At 37.5% G+C, this 21,749-nt stretch overlaps 1 protein-coding gene across 7 annotated transcripts in view; it reads left to right on the top strand.

Moving 5' to 3' along the window:
- Smg7 (SMG7 nonsense mediated mRNA decay factor) overlaps positions 1-21,749 on the top strand; it is a 63,535-nt gene that overhangs the window by 31,684 nt on the left and 10,102 nt on the right. For 4 of the 7 annotated variants that reach the window (XM_034512896.1, XM_034512897.1, XM_076941342.1 and 1 more), the window contains 11 exons: positions 115-232; positions 1,998-2,130; positions 6,851-7,022; positions 8,200-8,271; positions 9,212-9,498; positions 11,564-11,726; positions 12,199-12,352; positions 13,749-13,819; positions 15,614-15,674; positions 19,163-19,282; positions 20,201-20,489. In XM_034512896.1, coding sequence (XP_034368787.1) covers positions 115-232; positions 1,998-2,130; positions 6,851-7,022; positions 8,200-8,271; positions 9,212-9,498; positions 11,564-11,726; positions 12,199-12,352; positions 13,749-13,819; positions 15,614-15,674; positions 19,163-19,282; positions 20,201-20,489 — 1,640 coding nt within the window. Of the gene's footprint in view, positions 1-114; positions 233-1,997; positions 2,131-6,850; positions 7,023-8,199; positions 8,272-9,211; positions 9,499-11,563; positions 11,727-12,198; positions 12,353-13,748; positions 13,820-15,613; positions 15,675-19,162; positions 19,283-20,200; positions 20,628-21,749 lie in introns of all 7 variants that reach the window. The other 3 variants (XM_076941343.1, XM_076941340.1, XM_076941341.1) reach the window with 1 other exon arrangement.

Below are 21,749 nucleotides of genomic sequence, written 5' to 3'. Positions count from 1 at the left end.
ACCCCACAAATTCACACATACCTTAGTACATGCACACAGACAGAAGTCATTGGTTTGGCTTGTGATTAAGTGACTTAACTATACAATGATGTTTTTGTTTGTTTCGTTATGCAGATTCTAAGCTGGGTCCAGCTGAGGTCTGGACATCCAGGCAAGCTCTGCAGGACTTGTACCAGAAAATGCTTGTTACTGATCTGGAATATGCTTTAGACAAGAAAGTAGAACAGGATCTGTAAGTATTATCATTTGGGACATTACTATGCAATCAGGAATCTCAAGATTTTAAAGCATTATGGTTAGTTAATTGTTTTTCAGCCTACTCTACTGTAAACTTTTTCAAAGAAATTCTAATACTTGTGACTTTTTAAAAACAAAATATTTAGCCATTAGTGTTTTTTTTTTTTTTTTTTTTTTTTTTTTTTTTTGGTATAGTCTTTGAAGGTAACAGGAGTAATGCTTACATCTGAATTTTACCTAAGGCAGCTCTTTCAAACATTCTGGAATAAACAAATCTAAACATATATATGGTAAATCAGATTCTAAGAATTTATCTGTATTGAGTCTTATATTTGAACTTAAAGATAAACTTTTCTTTGATCAGTGGGATTTTGCATTTTGGTCTTAGTCCAAAGGCCCAGAAACAATGATCAATGTCATCCTGTTTCTTCAACAGGAAAGTGTATTTGCATTGTAAGAAAAGTTTATGTAATCAAATACATGACTATATCCTCCTTCATGCTCCCCAGAAAACTAAAGAAAGATTTTGTGTGTTTAGACTATTCTACTTGTTCTTTCTACGAAGGATGAAATGGCAGATAACCAGATTCCCCAGTGAGTAAATAAAGGTTTTTATAGAAGATCTTGTCTTATAAATTAAAGCAGGGACTGTTAGCTTGATGGAAACTTAAACATTGATTAAGAACATTTCCAGCCGAGCGGTGGTGGCGCACGCCTTTAATCCCAGCACTTGGGAGGCAGAGGCAGGCGGATTTCTGAGTTCGAGCCTGGTCTACAGAGTGAGTTCCAGGACAGCCAGGGCTATACAGAGAAACCCTGTCTCGAAAAAACGAAAACAAAATAACAAAAAAAAAAAAAAAAAAAAAAAAAAAAAAAAAAGAAGAAGTTAAAAAAGACAAAATAATAATAAAAAAGAAGAACATTTCCATCTAGTAAGACCTGATAGTCCACGTTGTGCTGAATTTGGTTTTTCCTTTTTTATGCTGTGTATTTAGAAAATCTAGTAATTTACCTGCCTAACTAATTAGAACTCATGTTTGTAGTATTTGAGTTCGTGATAAGAAGAGATCACCAGTATTGAGGGAGTATTGACAAATGTCCTAAACTACTTTAGAAACCCTCAGGCTCTAGAACCTCAACTTTGATGTTGACATTTGGTACTATATTTCACTAAAACTGAATTTAAGCTGATAATATAGTGACGGTTATTTTAGTATAATGTAATTCAGCACTGTGTTGTTAAAGTAACCAAAATTGAAATGTGCTTTCTGTTTTATGCTATAAAGAATTAAGCCTTAACCTAGAAGATAAAATAAACAAAATCATTAAAGAGGAATGGAATGAGTGCTGTAGCTAATTAGCTTGGGTAGATAGGGGCGGACTTTACTCAGTACACACACAGTCTTGACTGAGGGTGTAATTTTTGTTGGCCCAGTGTGTTAAAATTAGTAATAGTTTATTCGGATTTTTATACAGGGATTCTTAAGTAGGTCTTACTGTAATAGCTCCAAAGGTTCATAGTTGCACCACAGTCTGCCTGCTGGAGCATCTGGTAAGTGTCTGCTAAAGTCAGTTGCATTCTACTGCATGTCTAGTCTTGTTCAAAGAAAAGCATGAAGTTATTTAAATAAATAACTTTAATGCTGGCTTACTGTTCAGTGTGGTATAATATAACAAACAGTTCTTTCTTGTTCTCAGGGGGACCAGTGTCTGCCCAGTGAGTCACTACTATACCAAATAGAATTACATTTTGTTTTCAGCTGGAATCATGCCTTTAAGAATCAGATCACAACACTACAAGGCCAAGCCAAGAATCGAGCAAACCCAAATCGGAGTGAAGTCCAAGCAAACCTTTCTCTGTTCCTAGAGGCAGCTAGTGGCTTCTATACTCAGGTTAGTTCTACTTTGTATATGAATTCTTGTAGCTTTAGTGATGCCCTGTTCTTTGTATACATCTTTTGTATGTATAAACACTTTATATAACAACCATATGAGACATCTGAAAGTTAATCACATATAATCTCACATAATAGATATGTCTGAAATGACTCATTCCGTTTTTTTAAAGATACAGACTTAACGTTTGGGAATGTAGTATGAGGTCCTGGGCTTAAACACCAGTATTGCCAGAGAGAGGGAGAGAAAGATACATGCTTAGGATGGAGGTTTAATTCTGAATAGAACAGGTGTGATGGGAGCCAAGCAGCAGAGGAACATGAGAGTAGCTATGTGATCAGATGAGATGTGCTCATTATGAAGGTAGGAGCTGTGTAGTGTCAGGTAAGTTGTTAACAGTTATGTCTACAGCATTAGCTACAACAGTGGAATTGATATGGATCCTGAAATTATTTTACGCTAAGAGACAGGTATTTTTTTATTTGGTTTGAAAGATAAGCTATATTATCATCACATACTTTTCCTCAGTCACATCCTGGTATAATCTACAAATGAATAGATGTTCATGGAATTTTTTTAAGGTATAATTCCTTAGAATAATTGCTATTTCTGGCTGGAGTTGAGAGCACTTGTTGCTCTCGTAGAGGACTGAAACTCTATATAGCAACTCTCAAATGTCTATAATTCCACTTCCAGAGAATTGGATGCCCTCTTCTGACTTCCATGGGATTTTATACACACACACACACACACACACACACACACAGAGAGAGAGAGAGAGAGAGAGAGAGAGAGAGAGAGAGAGAGAGAGAGAGAGAGAGAGAGGAGAGAGAGAGAAGTATTTTTAATTGCCATGTGCACCATGGCTCATGAATGAAAGTCAGAACAGTTGTGGGCACCAGTTCACTCTACCACATAGACTCTGAGGATCAAACTCTGGTCATCATCCATGGTAGCAATCACCTTTCCACACTGAGCCATCTCATCAGCCCTTGTAATGATACAATTTTTAAAAACTGTGTACTGAAGAAATCCCTGGCCCGTTTTCCCTGTGCTGCTTGCCCCCGCCTATACATTGGCTTTATTTTGGTTTAACCATTTCTTTGAATGAAGTAAAAGAAAATAATATTTGTATTGGAAGATATTAAATAACTGTCATATTTAATTAGTTACTAATGGTAGCATGTGCCTTTAATCTCAGCATGCAGAGACAGAAGCAGGCATATCTTTGTGAATGTGAGGCCAGCTTGGTATATACAAGTTCAGGCAAACCAGGGTTTCACAGGAAGGCGCTGTCTCCCTCTGTAAAAGAAGGAAAAAAGGGAAGAAGGGAGATGATTTGTCTTTCACACTATAAAATCCACCACAGGTTTTTGCTGATAAACCTCAAGTACTATTTTATTCTCAAGATTTATGCCAGTTTTTAGTTGATGCTTCTGGAAAGGGGATTGATGTTCAACTGAATAAATAATTCAAAAGGTAAATAAAGAAAATGAAGCATATACTGGGCCAACAAGATGGCTCAAGGGATAAAAACATATAACCACTTGAATCTTACAGTAAAATGGGAGAATTGACTCTCAACACATGGCCTCTGACTTACACACACACACGTGCACACACACAAATATAATTAAAGTTTAAAGCAGGAACAGGAGAGATGCTTAGTGGTTAAGAGCATTGGGCTGCTCTTCCAGAGAACCCTGGATTCATTCCCAGAATCCACATGCCAGCTCAAAATTGTCTGTAACTTCAATTCCAGGGAATCTGATGGTACACAGACTTACATGCAGGCAAAGCACCTATACACATATAAAAATAAATTTTAAAGGATAAGATGAAAGTAAAGCATCAACTAAAGGCTTGTTCATTTTGCAAGTAACTGTCAGAAAACCTGTTACTTTTTTGCTTTGCAGTTTTGTTTCTATTTTGTTTACTACTAAGACTTTTACATTTGCTGAGTAAGTGCTGTGCCACTGAACAACTTTCAAAGTGTTTGTTTCTAAGGTGCTGTATTAGATGCTGAGACTATGAAGGGAAATGATAAGCTCTGTGTGGTAATTTATGCCTAAATAAAAACACTCAGGATTATTGCAGGTTAAAGTTCAAGACCAACCAACTAAGTTCCGGGGTAGCCAGGTCCTGTCTCAGTGTCCCTCCCTACTACCACCACTATCACGCACCCCCCCCCCAAAAAAATTGAATGGTTATCCTGGGAGAAAGCAAATGTGTCTGTGATTAAGTCAGTGAGATGAGAAGCTTCTTACATTTAAGAAGCTATGCTAAATAGATAATAAGTGTGGAGCCCAGATGAGAACAAACTTAGAGCAATTACTATTATAGTTAGAGAAAGTAAGGGATATGGCCAGGTTGAAAGACACCTACCCTCCGCCCCCAAAAAAGAAAGGTTCTAGTGAGGGCAGAGGATAAGTGATATGCCTTGTTCCGTGCTGTTAAGTCAGAGAAGGGTTTAAGGATTTGGGGTTCTTGTTTTTTTGTTTTTTGTTTTTTTTGAGACAGGGTTTCTTTGTGTAACATCCATGGCTATCCTGAAACTCACTCAGTAGAACAGGCTGGCTTCCAACTCAGAGATATATCCCTGCCTCTTCCTCCCAAATGATGGTACCAAAGGTGTGTGGCCACCGCCTGGCCAGATGAGGTTTTTTAAAGGGGGAAAAATCATAGAAGTCATTGAAAATTTTAATGTGCACCATATTTTTTCCTTTTTAAATTTTTAAAACATATTCTAGGTGGTGCACAGCTGTCATTTCAGCACTTCGGAACTGTGTTCATTCAAGGCCATACTTATGACTTTCAGGATACCTGGCCAGGGATCTGTGGAGAGACTCTTTCTTAAAACAAAACAAATATCAGTGTTTCTGTAATAGGGATACTCTTGCAGGAGAATTTTTGGATAACCAGCATTTTAAAAGGACTATTAAGTTACTGTTGGCAAGATTTTTTTCTTAATATTATATAAAATGGTGGCTCCTCTCTTAAGGCACAGTATTTTGGGTTGATAAAATGTAATTTGATTAGAGTGGTAGAGATCCGATGGTTGTGTGTTTTTTAAAAGTTTAATATGTGATTACCATAATCAGATTTCCTTTGTAAACAGTTTTGACTTTTTTTAATCACCTAAAAGTCAGTACCTCAGGCACTACCGAATTCTTGGTCAAAGTGAAAGCATGTAACATTTTAAGATGCTTTTATTTCCCATGAAGAATATAGTAATTGTCTCAGATAAGTTTCTTTTTCTATAATAAAACACCGTGAACAAAGCAACTTGAAGAGAATGTTTATCTCAATTGCAATTTGAAGTCCATTATCCAAAGAAGTCAGGGCAGAAACTCGGAATAGTAACCCGAGGCAGGAGCTGAAGCAGAGGCCTTCGAGGGGTGCTGCTTACTGGCCTGCTCTGCCTGCTCTCTTAACAATCCCCGGAACCACTGTCCAGGACTGACACCAGGCCAGGCCCTGCTACAACAATCAAGCTTGTGGGACATTTTCTTCTTTGAGATTTCTTCTTTCCAGATATATAGCTTGCATCAATTTGATATAAAAGTAGATAGTACAGTAATAGTTCTTACTCGAAGAAAATGGGAGGAGAAAGCATTGCCATATTCCTATGTAGTGTAACAGGGAACTGTTTGCTTCATAGTCAACTCTTTTTTGGCACAGAGTAAGGAGTAAGGAAAAGAAAAGAAAAAAAGAAAAAAAAAAAAAGGAAAGAGTAAGGAGCTGAGGAAAAGCGGGCAGTAGGTAGTTTTTCCTCAATGAGCAGGATCCCAGAACTGTCTAGTACTGTCATGCTGAATGAATGAATGAATGAATGAATGAATGAATGACTTATGTACCATACACCTGATAGAAGGCAGATATTTGGATGAGTCTAGTTGTATGTAAAGACCAGTGAGAAGAAAATGGGAAGAAAAAAGACAGACTTTCAAATGCTTGGCAAGATGGGGGAGGGACTTCGAATAAAGGAAACAGAAAAGAATGGTTGCAAAAACGTTTAAGAGCTGGCTAGCCTTCAGATCTGCACGTTGAAATGCGGCATGGGGTGCAGTAAGATGGTGGCAGTGTAGGGATCGTTGTGTTTGGCTAGCTAACACATAGCAGGTCATCTGACTGATGCTTCAGGTAGCCAGTGCTGAATTGGGGCAGAGGAGAGTGAATGAAAGTCAGGTGGGAATGGATGTAAAGAGTAAGTAGGTATTGAGAACACAGATGAGGAAAAAGATGGACTCCTTTAGAGGAGTCTTGTGGAAATGAGAAAGACATTATTGGGGTAGGATGTAACAGAAAAGAGACAAAACAGTGGAATAACAGGCCTACACAGAGTAGGTAACTTTGACCAGAGGAAAGAGTCCTTCACACCTCAGAATGAAGAGTCTAGAACTCGAGAAAATAAATGTCAAGACCTTGTCTTGCATTTTAGAAACATTTCTAACCAGTATTTAATGATTATTTTTAAGAAGTAGATACTTTCATGGTGTTCCTTATTTTTAGTGCTTGCTGAATGTTTTTTAAAATGCTTTATATGAAAATGCTTTGATAAATGAGAATTAACCCATCAAAGATTACATTTAATCTCCATACAGTTCTTACTGGAGTCTCTGCAGTATGTGATTACTTACATACATAATCTTGTGTATATAAAGTTACTGTTAGAACATTCTGACATTACTAAATTTTTCTTATATTTTTTCTTCAGTTATTACAGGAACTGTGTACAGTGTTTAATGTAGATTTGCCATGCCGTGTGAAGTCTTCCCAGTTGGGAATTATTAGCAATAAACAGACGCACACCAGCGCCATAGTGAAGCCGCAGTCGAGTTCCTGTTCCTACATCTGCCAGCACTGCCTCGTCCACCTTGGAGACATTGGTGAGCCTGTGGACAGGATTAACGACACACTCATCCTTTTCTTTGAATAATCATAGGAAGAAACTTCAAGTCTACATGTTTGGCCTAGATTGACATATGAAGAAACTACAAAATTCACTTTTAGGAACTTTTTCTCCACGTTTTGAGATTGGCAGAAGGATTTTGGAAAAAGAAATTCTCAAAATTAAAATTTAGATTCTCTTCAGATTTGATCCAGGTATAGGCAAATAGTAAACACTAAAACTGTAGCCAAAGGTAAATTATTAAAGTAATATTGTATTTCCTAAATTAGAAATTTATACTCTTTTAGAATAAAGTTTATAAATTACTTCTTTTAATCTAGTTTGTCTATTATTTCTTCCTACTGGTGCACTGAAAGCTCATTTTATATGCTGCTTCCTTTCAAAGGTTAAATTTGCATTTCCATTATATACATTTTACCTGGGGTTATTATATAACTTATTTTTCTGTTCATTCCTTTAAGGTGACCTAAAAAGGTTATAAAACAAATTAACTATAGGATTATGTTTTGTCCTGAAATAACAAGGAATGAGGAACATTAGTGTGTTTAAATTAGTAGATTTTAGATTTCTTAATGTCATAAATGAGTGACAATTTGAGAGGTCACATCAGAGTTATCAGTGAGCTCTGCAGGGAGGTGCAGTATGTTTAGGTTGGTTTTGCTTTAAATGTCTTCTTTGCACACACATAATATTGCAGTAGATGCAAGGCATTTTTCAAAAATCACTTTATAAGATATTGAGAAAATACTTCATTTTCAGATCATATTGTATAGTGTTTTTTGTTTTGTTTTGTTTTTAAGTGCCATATAACTCACCCCTTCTTGTGGGCCGGCTCCAGGTCACCAGCATAGTCCATAGTGGGAGCTGGTGATGCATGACACTGGAGGACCTGAAAATGGGGGCTAGGTAAGCTTTAAAATTGGTTAACGCTGAATGTCCCAAATAGAGAAGATTGGATGGACACTCACACATAATCCTATAGTTAATTTGTTTTAAATTTTTCTGTCTTTAATAGTCTGTAAAGTAATTTTAATGTCTTTATTATTTCTAGAATTTAAAACTCTAGCTGTTTTGGACATGGCCCTCCTCGTGGTTTTTGTGTATGTTTATGTATATCTATATGATTTTAAACTGAATTTTCTTTTTCTTCTCAGCTCGATACAGAAACCAGACTAGCCAGGCAGAGTCCTACTATAGGCACGCTGCTCAGCTTGTCCCCTCCAATGGTGAGTGGACCTGCCATCTTAAGGGACCATGGTCCTGCGTTCTTTATAGGACCATAGCAGATAGATTTCATTTTTTAAAGTGTATTGGAGCTGTAGATGTTGAATTTCAGCAACATTGAGTTTCATGTTTTTCTTTTTAACTTTATAATTTCATATACTTAAAATGAAACTTTTAAGAAAGTTACTCTATAAGCCAATGTAAATGGAGTTAATCAATGTGGTCTAAAGTTTTCTACAACTCTTGCATTCTTAGTTGGCCTACAGAGTGATGATCTTTCAGGATAGCCATTTCTTAGAAATCTAACCAGTTACCTAAAAGGTAGTGCTTTTGATGACTCCAAAATAGCCATTCTTGGATAAAATTGTTAAACAGCAGATACTTACTGTTACAAGTCATTTGTGCCTAGCTACATTGAAATTTTAGAGTCTAGATAATGTCTCAGATTGAGAGATTATCTGGACACACTATCCATTTCGTATTTGCTTCGTATCAGCTGTCACACCTCAGTAGCAGAGCTGAGTGCTTGGGATGAGTCCCTAGCACCTATATAGTCAAGGAGATTTGCTAGCTAACCCTTTCTGAAACCATGATTGCTTATTGTACTGATCCTAGTTTTATGACTTGTTTTGTTTTGAGACTATCTATGTGGCCCAATATGGCCTTGAACTCTAATTCTCCTGTCTAAGCCTTTCAAGTGCTAGAATTACAAGTGTGTGCCTCCATAGTCAATATTTAATTGTATGACTTTTTAACCTGCACATGATAGGATGTGCCATCCCTAATGTGTACAATTTCACATTATGTCCATCTGTAATTGATAGTCATAAGATTTGCCTTACATAATACTTTGCATTATTAATTCAAGGATTTAACTGAGCATTTGTATTTTGATAGCAAGATTGGTTCTTGGTAACTTTAAATCTTAACCTTCTCCTCTAGGTCAGCCGTACAATCAGTTGGCTATCCTAGCGTCTTCCAAAGGAGACCACCTGACCACGATCTTCTACTACTGCAGGAGCATTGCTGTGAAGTTCCCTTTCCCAGCCGCCTCCACCAATCTACAGAAGGCACTTTCCAAAGCACTGGACAGCCGGGATGAGTTGAAAACCAAGTGGGGTGTTTCTGACTTCATCAAGGCCTTTATTAAATTCCACGGTCATGTATACCTGAGTAAGAGTTTGGAAAAGCTGAGCCCTCTTCGAGAGAAGTTAGAAGAACAGTTTAAGGTTCGAGTTAAAAACAAAAAAATGTCTCAAGTCGGAAAGCTTAAAATTTGGAGAACATTAACTTACAGTTTTGTTATTTTGTGGTGTTGAGGGGTGGAACCCAGGGCCTTGGACAAGCTAGACAATTCCCCCACTGAGCTATGTCCAGAGGACTAGATTCCTAGTTTCTATGTTGCTACGTCATTATGAACCCATAGTCAAAGTTGAATTTGAAATATATGAAGTTCTTGCATCCAGCTTCCCTCTTGTTATCTGAACTATATGGTATCCATTCATTGTTGAAGCAACCTTCTCATTGACACCTGCCAGTTGGCAAAATGGGTCAAGGTATAACTATATTAAGAAACAAGACAGTTATAAATACAGTGAGAAACTGTCCAAAACAACAACACAAAACTTGGACAGTGAAAGCATAAATAGCCAAATGTAGTCAATTTAAAATAATTACCGATAACTGCTGAGTTGATCATTTACAGTAGAAATAGTTTGCTGCAGAATAGTTTTTACTAGGTGTATTTTCTTCTTCCCAGTGGCCTGTTTAAACTTAGGAGATACACACACACACACACACACACACACACACACACACACACACACGGGTGTAAAAGGAACACTATCATTTGAGTGCCCTCAATTACTTAGCCTAGAAAAGAATATTGTAATCTGAATAGAGTTGTTGGATTTAAAGTATTATCAGTATAAATAGCTTATTTAAGAGGCTAGATTCTTTATAAATATAAAAGCAGAAAATAGAAATCTCAGTATACAGATCTGACAGGAGCACCAGTCAGTCTCTGTCTGTCTGTCTGTCTGTCTGTCTGTCTGTCTGTCTGTCTGTCTCTCTCTCTCTCTCTCTCTCTCTCTCTCTCTCTGTGTGTGTGTGTGTGTGTGTGTGTGTGAGATCTTTAGATAAGTCTTACTGCGTTAGCTCTTGCTGATCTCAATTGCCCACATCATTACAGCCATGTCAAACCTGACTCCATCTGATGTATTATCAATTCTTACCGGAATACTAACGACACTTGATTCTGCTGTCCTCTAGACTGCTTCCTGGGGGAGAGATGGACGAGGGATGGCTACAACTAAAAGTATCCATCCTAGTAGCTGTCAACTTTTTAGGAATTTAGGTTTGGAAATTATTCCATGTGGGTCAGATCCCATCACAGATGTTAAAGCAGAAGTATGATCACATTGAGACCACTAGCTCTGAGAATATGCATGGTAATGTCACACGCTGCTTAGCAGGTTACCATGTACACAGTCACTATGTAAATGAAACTTAGTAAAAATCATATGTGGATTTTCCTAGGAAAATTTCAGCATGATCACTTTAAGGTGCTTATTAGACATCCTAATGGCAGCTTCAGCATATCATTTGTCCCTATGTTCCTAAGTATGTGGCTTCTGCATTGTTTATAAAGGTTTTCTTTTTTGAAAGTGAAAAGTTTAGGACAACTTTGTCATGCTTCATGTATCAAGGGTTCAAAATAATACTTGAATGTTTTTGTTTGGAATTCTTTCACTATATACTTTTAATCATTTGTCCCTTTTAAACATTTTATTCAATATATGTCTTATAAGACAACCTCTAAATGGATTAAAACCTCTAAATGTCTAAATATATGTATAGCCCAAATACTTTCTACTCAGGCCATATCACAAATATATGCTGTTTCTGGGGCTGGAGAGATTGCTCAGCTCCTCTTCCAGAAAACCCAGTTCTATCCCCAATACCTACAATATACTCAGGCAAAATTGCTATATTTATAAAAAATAACAGTAGATAAATCTTTAATACATGGACAGTTTCTTAAAGCAAAAATGCTCAAGCAATAGGTTAAACAACTGAGCAGTGCCTGAATTGATCCTTTCTAGTGTAGGTGGGGTTTTTTTTTGTAGACATTAGACCCATATAAAATACTAGAATAAAGAGTAGGACAGTTTAATCATCCAGTAATGCTATTACAGCACTCTGTGATTCTGAGTGTAGATGTTTAGTAATTCTTGTGTCTTAAATGGATCCTGCTCTTGATAATATATGCAGTATCTTTCTCTCCCATTACAGAGACTGCTGTTCCAAAAAGCTTTCAACTCTCAACAGTTAGTTCATGTCACTGTCATTAACCTGTTTCAACTTCATCATCTTCGTGACTTTAGCAATGAAACAGAGCAGCACAGTTACAGCCAAGATGAACAGTTGTGTTGGACACAGTTGCTGGCCCTCTTTAGTGAGTATTAAATCATTCAACTTTGACAGGTGTAATCTACATGTATTTTTGTATATTTGTGTATTTTTGTAAATGTAGCCAAATGCAATGATATATAAAATAAGCCCTATATTCCTTAATATTGGATCAGAGAGATTTAAACATCAAATTCTGCCCTTTTATCTGCTTTATACCACTTATGTACTTTATATAACATTTTAACACAGAAAGTGTTTTCTCTCTTTCTGTTTTTTGATAGTCTTACTGTGTATTCCCAGGCTGACCTTGAACTTCATGGTCCTCATGTTCCAGCCTCTTGGATACTGGAATTATAGCCATGGAGTGCCATGCCTGGCTGAAAATATCTATTTAGAAGGAAACTAAGATATGTGAATGTTTAGTGCAGCAGAAGACTCATAGCAATATTGTAAACTGGTATGCTGTTTGAAATGCTTTATACATTCTGCATCTTTCTCTCCATCCCACCCCCAAGTGTCTTTTCTTGGCATCCTGTGCAAATGTCCTCTCCAGAATGATTCTCAGGAGTCCTACAATGCCTATCCCCTTCCTGCAGTCAAGGTCTCCATGGACTGGCTAAGACTCAGACCTCGAGTCTTTCAAGAAGCAGTGGTGGATGAAAGACAGTAGTAAGTGTTGTAAAATTTTAAGGTGCTTGGGTGGTTTGTTTGATATTCAGAAACACAGGAAAACTGCCTTCTAAAAGAATATTGAACAATTGAAGACTGCTGCCCGCTCTGTGAAAATTGAAATGAAAGCATCTATGCATATTTTCATTTGTTTTGAATTCGTTGTTAGGCACATGATCTTGGATAGAAATTTGTGACTCCTATATTCCCCTGTTCCCAGTTGCCATATCATGAAGAGATAGTCTTCACATTTCAAAATGAACTTGACATTAAAAATCAAGTTGGTCTCTGTAAGCTATCTCTGGGCCACCCTTTTCTGTTTTGTTTAAATAATAAACTTTGATTTTCTATACACAAATTGATTCTTCCTTGTAATTTTTATTATAATTTTTAATTTTATTTTAATTTTACTTAATTTTTATTTTGTTTAACCATAAGTGACTGAAAATAATTCTTACCTTCCTCAAGACAGTAGAAACAGTTCTTAAGAACCTTTGATTTTAGTGATGAATGACATTTTCAGTGTACTTTTGATTGTAGAAATGTTTCAAAGAGACTGCAGTGGCAAAGTTTCTCCCCTGCATATGTTAGTATTTTTGACTCTGAAGTTTCTGCTATACCTGGGATGTACACACCAACAAGGGATTATCTAACTATTAAATAATGGGACCTCATTAGAATTCTCCTCATCCCTAAACACAGATACCTTCATTTTTGACATAGTTATGCATGTGATTTAGGAGTGTAGCATAGGATAGTGTCTGTCTGCTTTTAATATTAATATGGGCAATGCTAGTACAGGGTTTTAGGTACTGCTTTTTTTTTTTTTAAATAAATTATTTTGCTTATGTGTACTCTTAAAAGTCAAACTTGTGTTTTATTTAATAAATTGTCAGGAACTCTAAACTATGGACTCTTTGTTTTCCATTGGCTTACAGGGGTTTAGTGTTTGGGGGCAAGACTTATCTGCTGCTTTTGTTTCTACGGGGATTTTTTCTGTTGCACATGTAGTAGACAAGGAGATTGTAGCTATGTGTACTTGGACCCTAAAAAAAGAATCACTTTGAACAGAGATTTGAATTTAGTTTAGCCATTCTTTGTCACTGGCTGAAGAACATTTCCACTGTTCTGGAAATGTATATATTCAATCTTTGACAAATTATTTTCCACCCATTAAACGAGCATTGGGAAATAGTATAGAGTAGTGCGTCTCTCACATGTGTTTTTGCCTATGTAGTTTTGAAAATGTCTATTGCGATTTTACATAGCCTTTAAGATGTCAAGTAGTGGGACAATGAGTAAAGAGTGGAGTCCTTAGAGATGCCATTTTTGTAATTTATCAGTATTCTAAGTTTTCTTGTATAGAATAAAATCTGAAATTTTCTTTAATTTACAGCATTTGGCCCTGGCTAATTTCTCTTCTAAATAGTTTCCATCCCCATGAAGATGATCTCTCAAGTACTAATGGTAAGAGATGCCTAAAGTGTGTATTGTCTCTCTGATTTTCTATCAGTAATGGGAGGTTGAAAACCAGGGAAATTGGGCTTTTGATGAGGCTTGTTTGTTTTACTTTAAGTTTGGTGTTTCAGAGAGGCTCTGACTTCTGGTATTGATGAAGTGACTGCATGTGGGTAACTCTCCTAAAGTCCCCTGAAACTCGTTAGAGTAGATATTCATGACCTTTAAACTCTCCACTTTCTTCCCTGTCTCGTCATCATTACTAGCTGTTTGGGATCTTTGTTTGGATTTAGGTTTATATATTTTACATGTTTGAATATTTTGCCTGTGTGTGCATATTCATACCATGTATTTGCCTAGTGTCCACCATGACAGAACAGGGGCTTGGATTCCTTGGAACTAGAATTACAGACAGTTGGGAGTGGGTGCTAGAAACCAAATTTGGGTTCATCCAGTACTCTTAACTGCTGAGCTCTCTCCCCAGCCCCACTAGTGATCTTGTTTGGTTTGGTTTGGTTTGGTTTTAAGGAAATGATGTGAACACCAGTCTGCCAGATAGCTACACATCACACAGAATTTAGCACATAAGGCATAAAAGACACACATTACCAATAGATATCCCATAGTATTATAGTTTATATTGTCCACATGATAGTGCATAATCTTAGGACATTCTCCTGTGTACAGACATAATAGTCATGTACTACCTTAAACATGCTTTTAAATTTAGCAGTGTAATATTAACATTTTTATTTGCTCCTAACCAGTTTTTACTGACTGCATAATTTTTTACTTCATATATGTGTCACAGTCTATTATCCTATCTTTGACATTTTCCTTATCAAGGGCCAGAAAACATAACTCAGGTCAGTAAAATGCTCACTTCTCAATCATGAGGACCTAAATTCAATACCTAGAATCCATGTAAATAATTTCCTTCATACCTGGAATCCCTATACTGGCAAGCCAGAAACAAGATGATTCCAGGGCTCTCTTGCCCACCAATCTAGCCTAATCTAGTTTTATTGGCCTAGTTCCAGGCCAGTAAAAGACCCTTTTTTTCAGAGGACGTGGACTACATTCCTAAGGATGACACCTGAGGCTGTCCTGGCACACAAACATAACGTGTACATGTATACACTTTCATAATTTAAATTTTCTTCCTAAATAGTGCTGTACCAAGCAGCATGGGGCTTCTCCCTTCTTCTATCATTAGTAATTTGCAACAAGTCACTGGATCGGACTTGGAATGTTTGGAATAATACCCAAGATTATTTCTCGTACGCTCTCATTGATATTAGTGTTGTCACTGGATAACTTACGGTCACATGTAACCTAAACATTGGGCTTACTAGATTTGATAATGAAGCTCTGGATTCTGTTTTTGATTGGTTTGTTTGTTTTTTCTTTAGATTTTTCATGATAGGGTTTCTTTGTATAGACATAGCTATCCTGAAACCAGCCTATAGACCAGGCTGGCCTTGAATTTAGAATCCACCTGCCTCTGCCTCCTGAGTGCTGGGATTAAAGGTATTGCCACACCTAACTAAAGTTGTAAATTCTTGAGAGAGTAGATGAGGAAGTTCTTTGTGCCCAGCAACTTGAGTGTTTAGTATTGAATGTTAGGGATATCTAGGGCTGAGAGGTGACAGGCAGGGTTTCCTTGGATGACTTACCGAAGAGCAGAAAATGGACATGAAACAGTCTTCCCATACCTTTAATTTATTCACTTTTTCTTATATCTACAAAATAATAAGATTTTAATTGAAATGTTTACAAATTTTGGCGTCTTCCTTTCTTTAGCCACACCACTTCCAGAAGAGTTTGAATTACAAGGATTCTTGGCTTTAAGACCTTCTTTCAGGTAAGTAGCTTTGAAGTGTTTCCAGTGTTAAAATTTGTAGAAATCTGGCCTACTGGTAGAGGAGTCTTTGATTTGTCCAACTGTTTCATCTTTTCTTTAACATTGGTTGGTTGGTTGGTTGGTTGGTTGGTTGGTTGGTTGGAATGGGGGCCAAGGGAGTGGGATATGGGCATAGTTTGCGTGTGTGCATAGGTGGTGAGATCAATGTGAAATGTTTCAAAGAAATACAGAATAAAGAGATGAAAAATAAAAATGTTCTCCCAGGTGATGCTTCACAAATTCTACTTTTTTACTTCCCTTAAAATTAAGGGCTGTCTTAAAAGGGAACCTTTCAGCCATGCATATTCATTCTTACATTTTGAGTCAGGGTCTCACTCTGTTGCCCTGACTATCGTAGAACTAACTTTGTAGACCTGGCTGGCCTCAGACTCAAAATCCCACCTGCCTCTGTCTCCTGAATGCTGGAATTAAAAGGTTTGAGCCACCTTACCAGGCTATTTTATTTTTTGAGACACCGTCTCCATAGTCATTGGTGAACTGAAGCTTGTTGCATAGACTGTATTAGTGTCAAACATGCAGCAATCCTACTGCCCCTGGCTCTCGAGTGCTAATATTATAGGCATGCGCTGCACCACACCGATACTCAGCAAATACTAAATTTTAAGTAAAGTTGACTTTGTTTTTGCATACCAGTTGTAGTGACAGGGCAGTGAACATGGCTCAGTGTGTTAGAATGCTTGTACAAGCATAAGTGTGGATCCCATCATCCATATAAAAGCCAAGCATACTTTCCAGTGTATAGCTGGAAAGAATGAATGAATGAATGAATGAATGAGAAACAGGTTCAGTGAGAGACCTTGTCTCAAGGGAATAAGGCGAAGAGTGATAAAGACATCCATAGTTCTTTTCATGTGAGCATGTGCGTGTTACGACTAAGTCATACACACCAATTTTACAAGAAATTTTTTAAAAAATCAGCAAAGAGGCAAAGTAATCCCCTTCTGCAGTTCCCCCCACTCCCACTTGGTCTCTTCCTGCCCTGCCTCTTGATCTACCTTCTGTCTTGTTCTTTCCTCTCACTTTGCTATCCCCCACCTTTTACTCTGCTTCACAGTGTAGCTCCCACTGGGTTTTTTGGTTTTTTTTTTTTTTTTCCTCCTGTTTCTTCCCAAATAGCTGTCTTCCTTTAGCCTACAAACATGTTTTTTGGTTTTTTTTTTTTTTTTTTTTTAATTCTGTAAAATAAAACTCAGTCAGTCTCTGTCTTTCTCTGTTGCTGTGCATTTCTCAGTACCACAGATTTTCTTAGGAGCAGTTTACTCCTCATTTCTCAACCTGCTGATACTTAAAACTAACCTTGTCATCTTAGTCACCAAATTCTAATGGCTCTGTTCTTACAAAAGCTATGAATTTATTTTTTTTAGCTTCTTTAAACTGCTACACAAATAGTCTATGAAGGATTAATACTGAAAACATAATCATAAGCTTTAACTTCTAAAAAATTAAAGCAAAGACAAAAAGTTTAGTCACAAATACTGTTTAGCATCTTTGTAACAGTTTATCATTCTTGCTTTATTCATTTTTAAGCTGTTTGTTTGTTTGTTTGTTTGTTTGTTTGTTTTTCGAGACAGGGTTTCTCTGTGTAGCCCTGGCTGTCCTGGAACTCACTCTGTAGACCAGGCTGGCCTCGAACTCAGAAATCCGCCTGCCTCTGCCTCCCAAGTTCTGGGATTAAAGGCCTGCACCACCACTACCCGGCATTTTTAAGCATTTTTAAAAATAATTTTACCTTTTTAAATTCTTGTAGCATAAGGTCCATTGACGTACTTTATTTACCAGTCCAGAAATTAGAAAAGCCTTTTTTTTCTCATCAAGGATTATAATTCTATTACCAAAATGCCTTTAATATTTAGCGCTCTCAAGTGACTACTGACAGTGTCTCCTGACTCAAGTTTACGTATTGATCATTATTCTTGGATCTTCTTTAGCTTGATGTCCAAGTTTGAGAACTGTCCACCTCTCATTGCTCCTCACACCATCAGCTCTCACTTGCTCACACCTTCCAGCTTTTAGCCCCTTGGCCCTATTTTCTGTCTCTTTTTCTGCCTACCTCCATTGTGTATATTCACCCTGCACCCACTGTGTCCTTCTGGGTGGCTCTGTTTTTTCTCTGTATACTTGGTTCACGCCACACTAGAGCATCGCCATCTGCTTCTTGGCCTTTTCCCTACTGTCTTGGTCAGTACCTGTTCTGCCTGACAAACTCCAGTTCAGGTGTCACTCAGAAACCTTCCCACAGTTTTTTAGAAGGAATTCAATTCTTTCACTTTTTTATTCTTTATGTGGTTTTATTATAAGGTTATCAGGTTTAATTTTAACTACTTTTTTTCTGAAGATGGGAACTGTTTTTCACTTATCTTTATGTTCCTAAGCCTAACTTGTTCAATGACATTTTGGATTAGAGATATGCATGATTTCATTATGAAAAGCCCAGGGTGTCCTGAAACCTGCTGCCCTGCCTCCAACTCTGAAATGCCAGAATTACAGGCATACACCATCACCCCTGACTCTCTTTTTCTTTTAAAATTAATGACAGGAGATCTCAGGAACCCCTTTGCAAATTTGGTTTATTCTCTGTCCATATACTATATAACAGTTGTACACTTCTGATTTAGAGAACAAAAAGTACAGTGATAGTTTTTGTAATAGGTACCTCAGAAGCTAGAGAGATGGTTAGCTAACACTTTTTTGCTTTTGCAAAGGGCCTAGGTTTGATTCCTAGTACCCACATGGCAACTCAAAAGCACTTGAAACTCTAGTTCAAGGGAATCCAATGCCTTATTCTGGCCTCATGGGTTTCAGCCATACATATGGTGCATATACACACATATAGTAAAACACTTCATGCACATAAAAAAATAACAAATTAAGAAATGTGCACCAGAGACCCTTAGCACTATGTTGTTTGAGACAGAGTTTATTTTTATAGCCTTGGCTGTCCTAGAACTAACTTAGTAGACCAGACTGAAACTGATCTCAAATTCACAGATACCCACCTGCCTCTGCCTCCCAATTGCTGGTATGAAAGGCATGCATCACCACTGCCTGCGTATAATGATTATATTTTTAATTAGTCAAAGTATTTAGAAAATGGGTATTTGGGGTTTCATACAATAATAGAGCTTTTTCCTGGCATGGACAAAGATATGGGTTCAATCTTAGGACCCCAAACAAGCAGAATCTTTAATAACAAAACCTATGGATTATTTGATTTATTACCTAGAAAGTAAAAATATTATATTAATATAATGAACCTTGATTTTATTTCCTGCTTTGTTTCTTGTATTTGGAAATATAAATTCAAGAAAATACAGTTGATCACATGTAGTCTATAATCTGTGTGGGAAACATCTTGATGTGTTTACATTTGCTTTCCTGGAAATTTTTTCCAGTATTTAATCTGCTATAATGTGCTGTGTTATTTTTAGGAACTTGGATTTTTCCAAAGGCCATCAGGGTATCACAGGAGACAAAGAGGGTCAGCAACGACGAATACGGCAGCAACGTTTGATTTCCATAGGGAAATGGATTGCTGATAACCAGCCACGGTACGCCCATGGCCTACTTTTGCACTCCTTTCTGATCCCTTTATTGTCACACACATGTGTACCTCGTGTATGTTTTAGACTTTGGGATAAAACTATGATGAACTAAGAAAGCATTGGTGGCATATCTTGTTAGGAGCCAAGTGATCATAAATGTATTTAGTCTCTCTTTTCTTATTTATGATAAGAAGAATTAATCTTGCCTTTCTTAATTATCATGAGCTGCTCCAGTTTGTAAACATCTGTATTATTTGAATTGCATTGGACATTGTTGTGTCCAGTGAGTGATTTGTGTGGCAAGGATGTGCAGGTCAGTTTCAGTCAGGACAGGGCAAGACCATACTTCTAGCACTAGTTAAAGACAAAGCAGATGAAGTTGCTGGTGTAGTGAGAAGAACACAAGTTTTGGAGTCGGTTAGGTTCGTGTCGTTTCTAGCTTGGATCTTTTCTGCGAACCTGCCATCTTTCTGATGGGACGTATCCTGTTCAGAGTCAGTCACCTACTGTTATTTCTTAGTGTTTGTATTTAAACTCCTGCCATGCTCTGTGCACTTGAATGCTTGCATGTTTAAACAAACTTATACCATTTCTGGGCTTCACTTTTATCTATAAGATAAATATATATAGCTCCCTTATAGGCTATGTCAAGGACAGACTAGTGTCTTAAATCATGCTCAGTAAGTGTGACCACAGTTATTAGAAGAGGAAAGACGGGAGAGTGAATGTGATGTGGTGATGTGAAATAACACAAGAGTCTCAGTTACTGAGTAATACTGTTCATGCTAAGTGAATCTATTACGTTATTCTTTCCCTTTTTTTTGTCTAAAAATAATCATTGAAGCTACACACAAGTCACACAATTGAGTTACTGGTTTTTGTAGTTTATGTTTTTTATATATGAACTTATTCTTGCTTTTTTAGGCTGATTCAGTGTGAAAATGAGGTAGGGAAATTGTTATTTATCACAGAAATCCCAGAATTAATACTAGAAGACCCCAGTGAAGCCAAAGAGAACCTCATCCTACAAGAAACATCTGTGATAGAGTCACTAGCTACAGATGGGAGCCCAGGACTGAAATCAGTGCTGTCTACAGGCCGAAATCCAAGCAACAGCTGTGACTCAGGGGAGAAACCAGTGGTCACCTTCAAAGAGAACATTAAGCCACGAGAAGTGAACAGAGACCAAGGAAGAAGCTTTCCTCCCAAAGAGGTGAGAAGGGACTGTAGCAAAGGAGTAACTGTAACTCAGGATGACGGACAGAAGGACAGCAGCAAGAGGAGAGCTGAGACCAAGAGATGCACCTTAGGAAAGTTGCAGGAAACAGGAAAGCAGAGTGTGGCAGTGCAGGTAAGCTGTATTTGAACTATAAAGCAGGGAGAGGAAGGCTCACACCAACGGCAAGGTTTCTCGTTTTGTTCATAAAGACCAGTACATTAGCCAGCCATTCTGAAGTTTCAGTGCATTCTTTTACCTATAGGAAAGTATGTGTAGACAAAGCCATGGTAGATGGTGACTTTATCAATTTGAAGGAGTTCCTGTGTCAGTGACGTTCTCTTTAACTAAGTGTTCCGCATGGGGTTGTATTTTTCTTTGGAAAGTATAATTACTGATTAATATTACAGAAGAGTTTTGGGTTTTCATAGCATCTAGTAGAATTAAAAGTGTATCGAAGCTTTCTGTCCCCCGTCCCCCCCCTCGAGTTATTGCAGGCTGGGTGTGGTAATAATATACACCTTTAAACCCAGCACTCAAGAGGCAGAGGCATGTGGGTCTTTGAAGTAAGAGACCAGCCTGGTTTTACATACTAAGTTCTAGGCTACATAATGACCCTATCTCAAAAACAAACAAGGTTCACCGTACAAAGTAAAACTTTTTTTTTTTTTTTTTTTTTTTGAGAAAAATGAAGCTCCTTTTCTTGACATAATACCTGTTTGAGCCAGCGGTATTGAACAGTAGAATCCTGGTTCAAAAATTGGTAAAGCAAGACCTTAAATCTTGTTTGAGAAAAGCACTTCCCAGCTACTGTAACCCTTTTTATACCTTCCCAAAAGGGATACTGTTAATTTCATATAATACAAAGGATCTTGATTTTTATTAATGCTATTAATGTTCTGATGACTGTAAGGAGCTGTGTGATTAGTTAGCTCACTGTGGCAAGCGTACATGTGTGCCTTGTGGGCCTCCATTGCAGTAGGCTGCTTATCAGCAAAAATGCCTTGCTTGATGGAATAGGGGCAGGGGTGGCAACAGAATGTGGTTCCCCTCTTCTTTAATTTGATGCGTGTTTTGCTGGTACACTCGTGTACTTATATGAAGGTGAAAGGACAACCTTAGGTGTCATCCTCAGGAAGACCATCTGCTTCCTCTGAGACAGGGCCTCTCACTGGCGTCGAGCTCAGCAGTTAAGCTAGACTGGCCAGCCATCGGGCCTTCTTCCTGGCTCCTCACCAGCACTGGGACTATAAGTAT

Source organism: Arvicanthis niloticus, chromosome 10, assembly GCF_011762505.2.
Source record: "Arvicanthis niloticus isolate mArvNil1 chromosome 10, mArvNil1.pat.X, whole genome shotgun sequence".
NCBI classification, from domain to species: domain Eukaryota; kingdom Metazoa; phylum Chordata; class Mammalia; order Rodentia; family Muridae; genus Arvicanthis; species Arvicanthis niloticus.
This window is presented reverse-complemented; position numbering and strand designations above follow the sequence as displayed.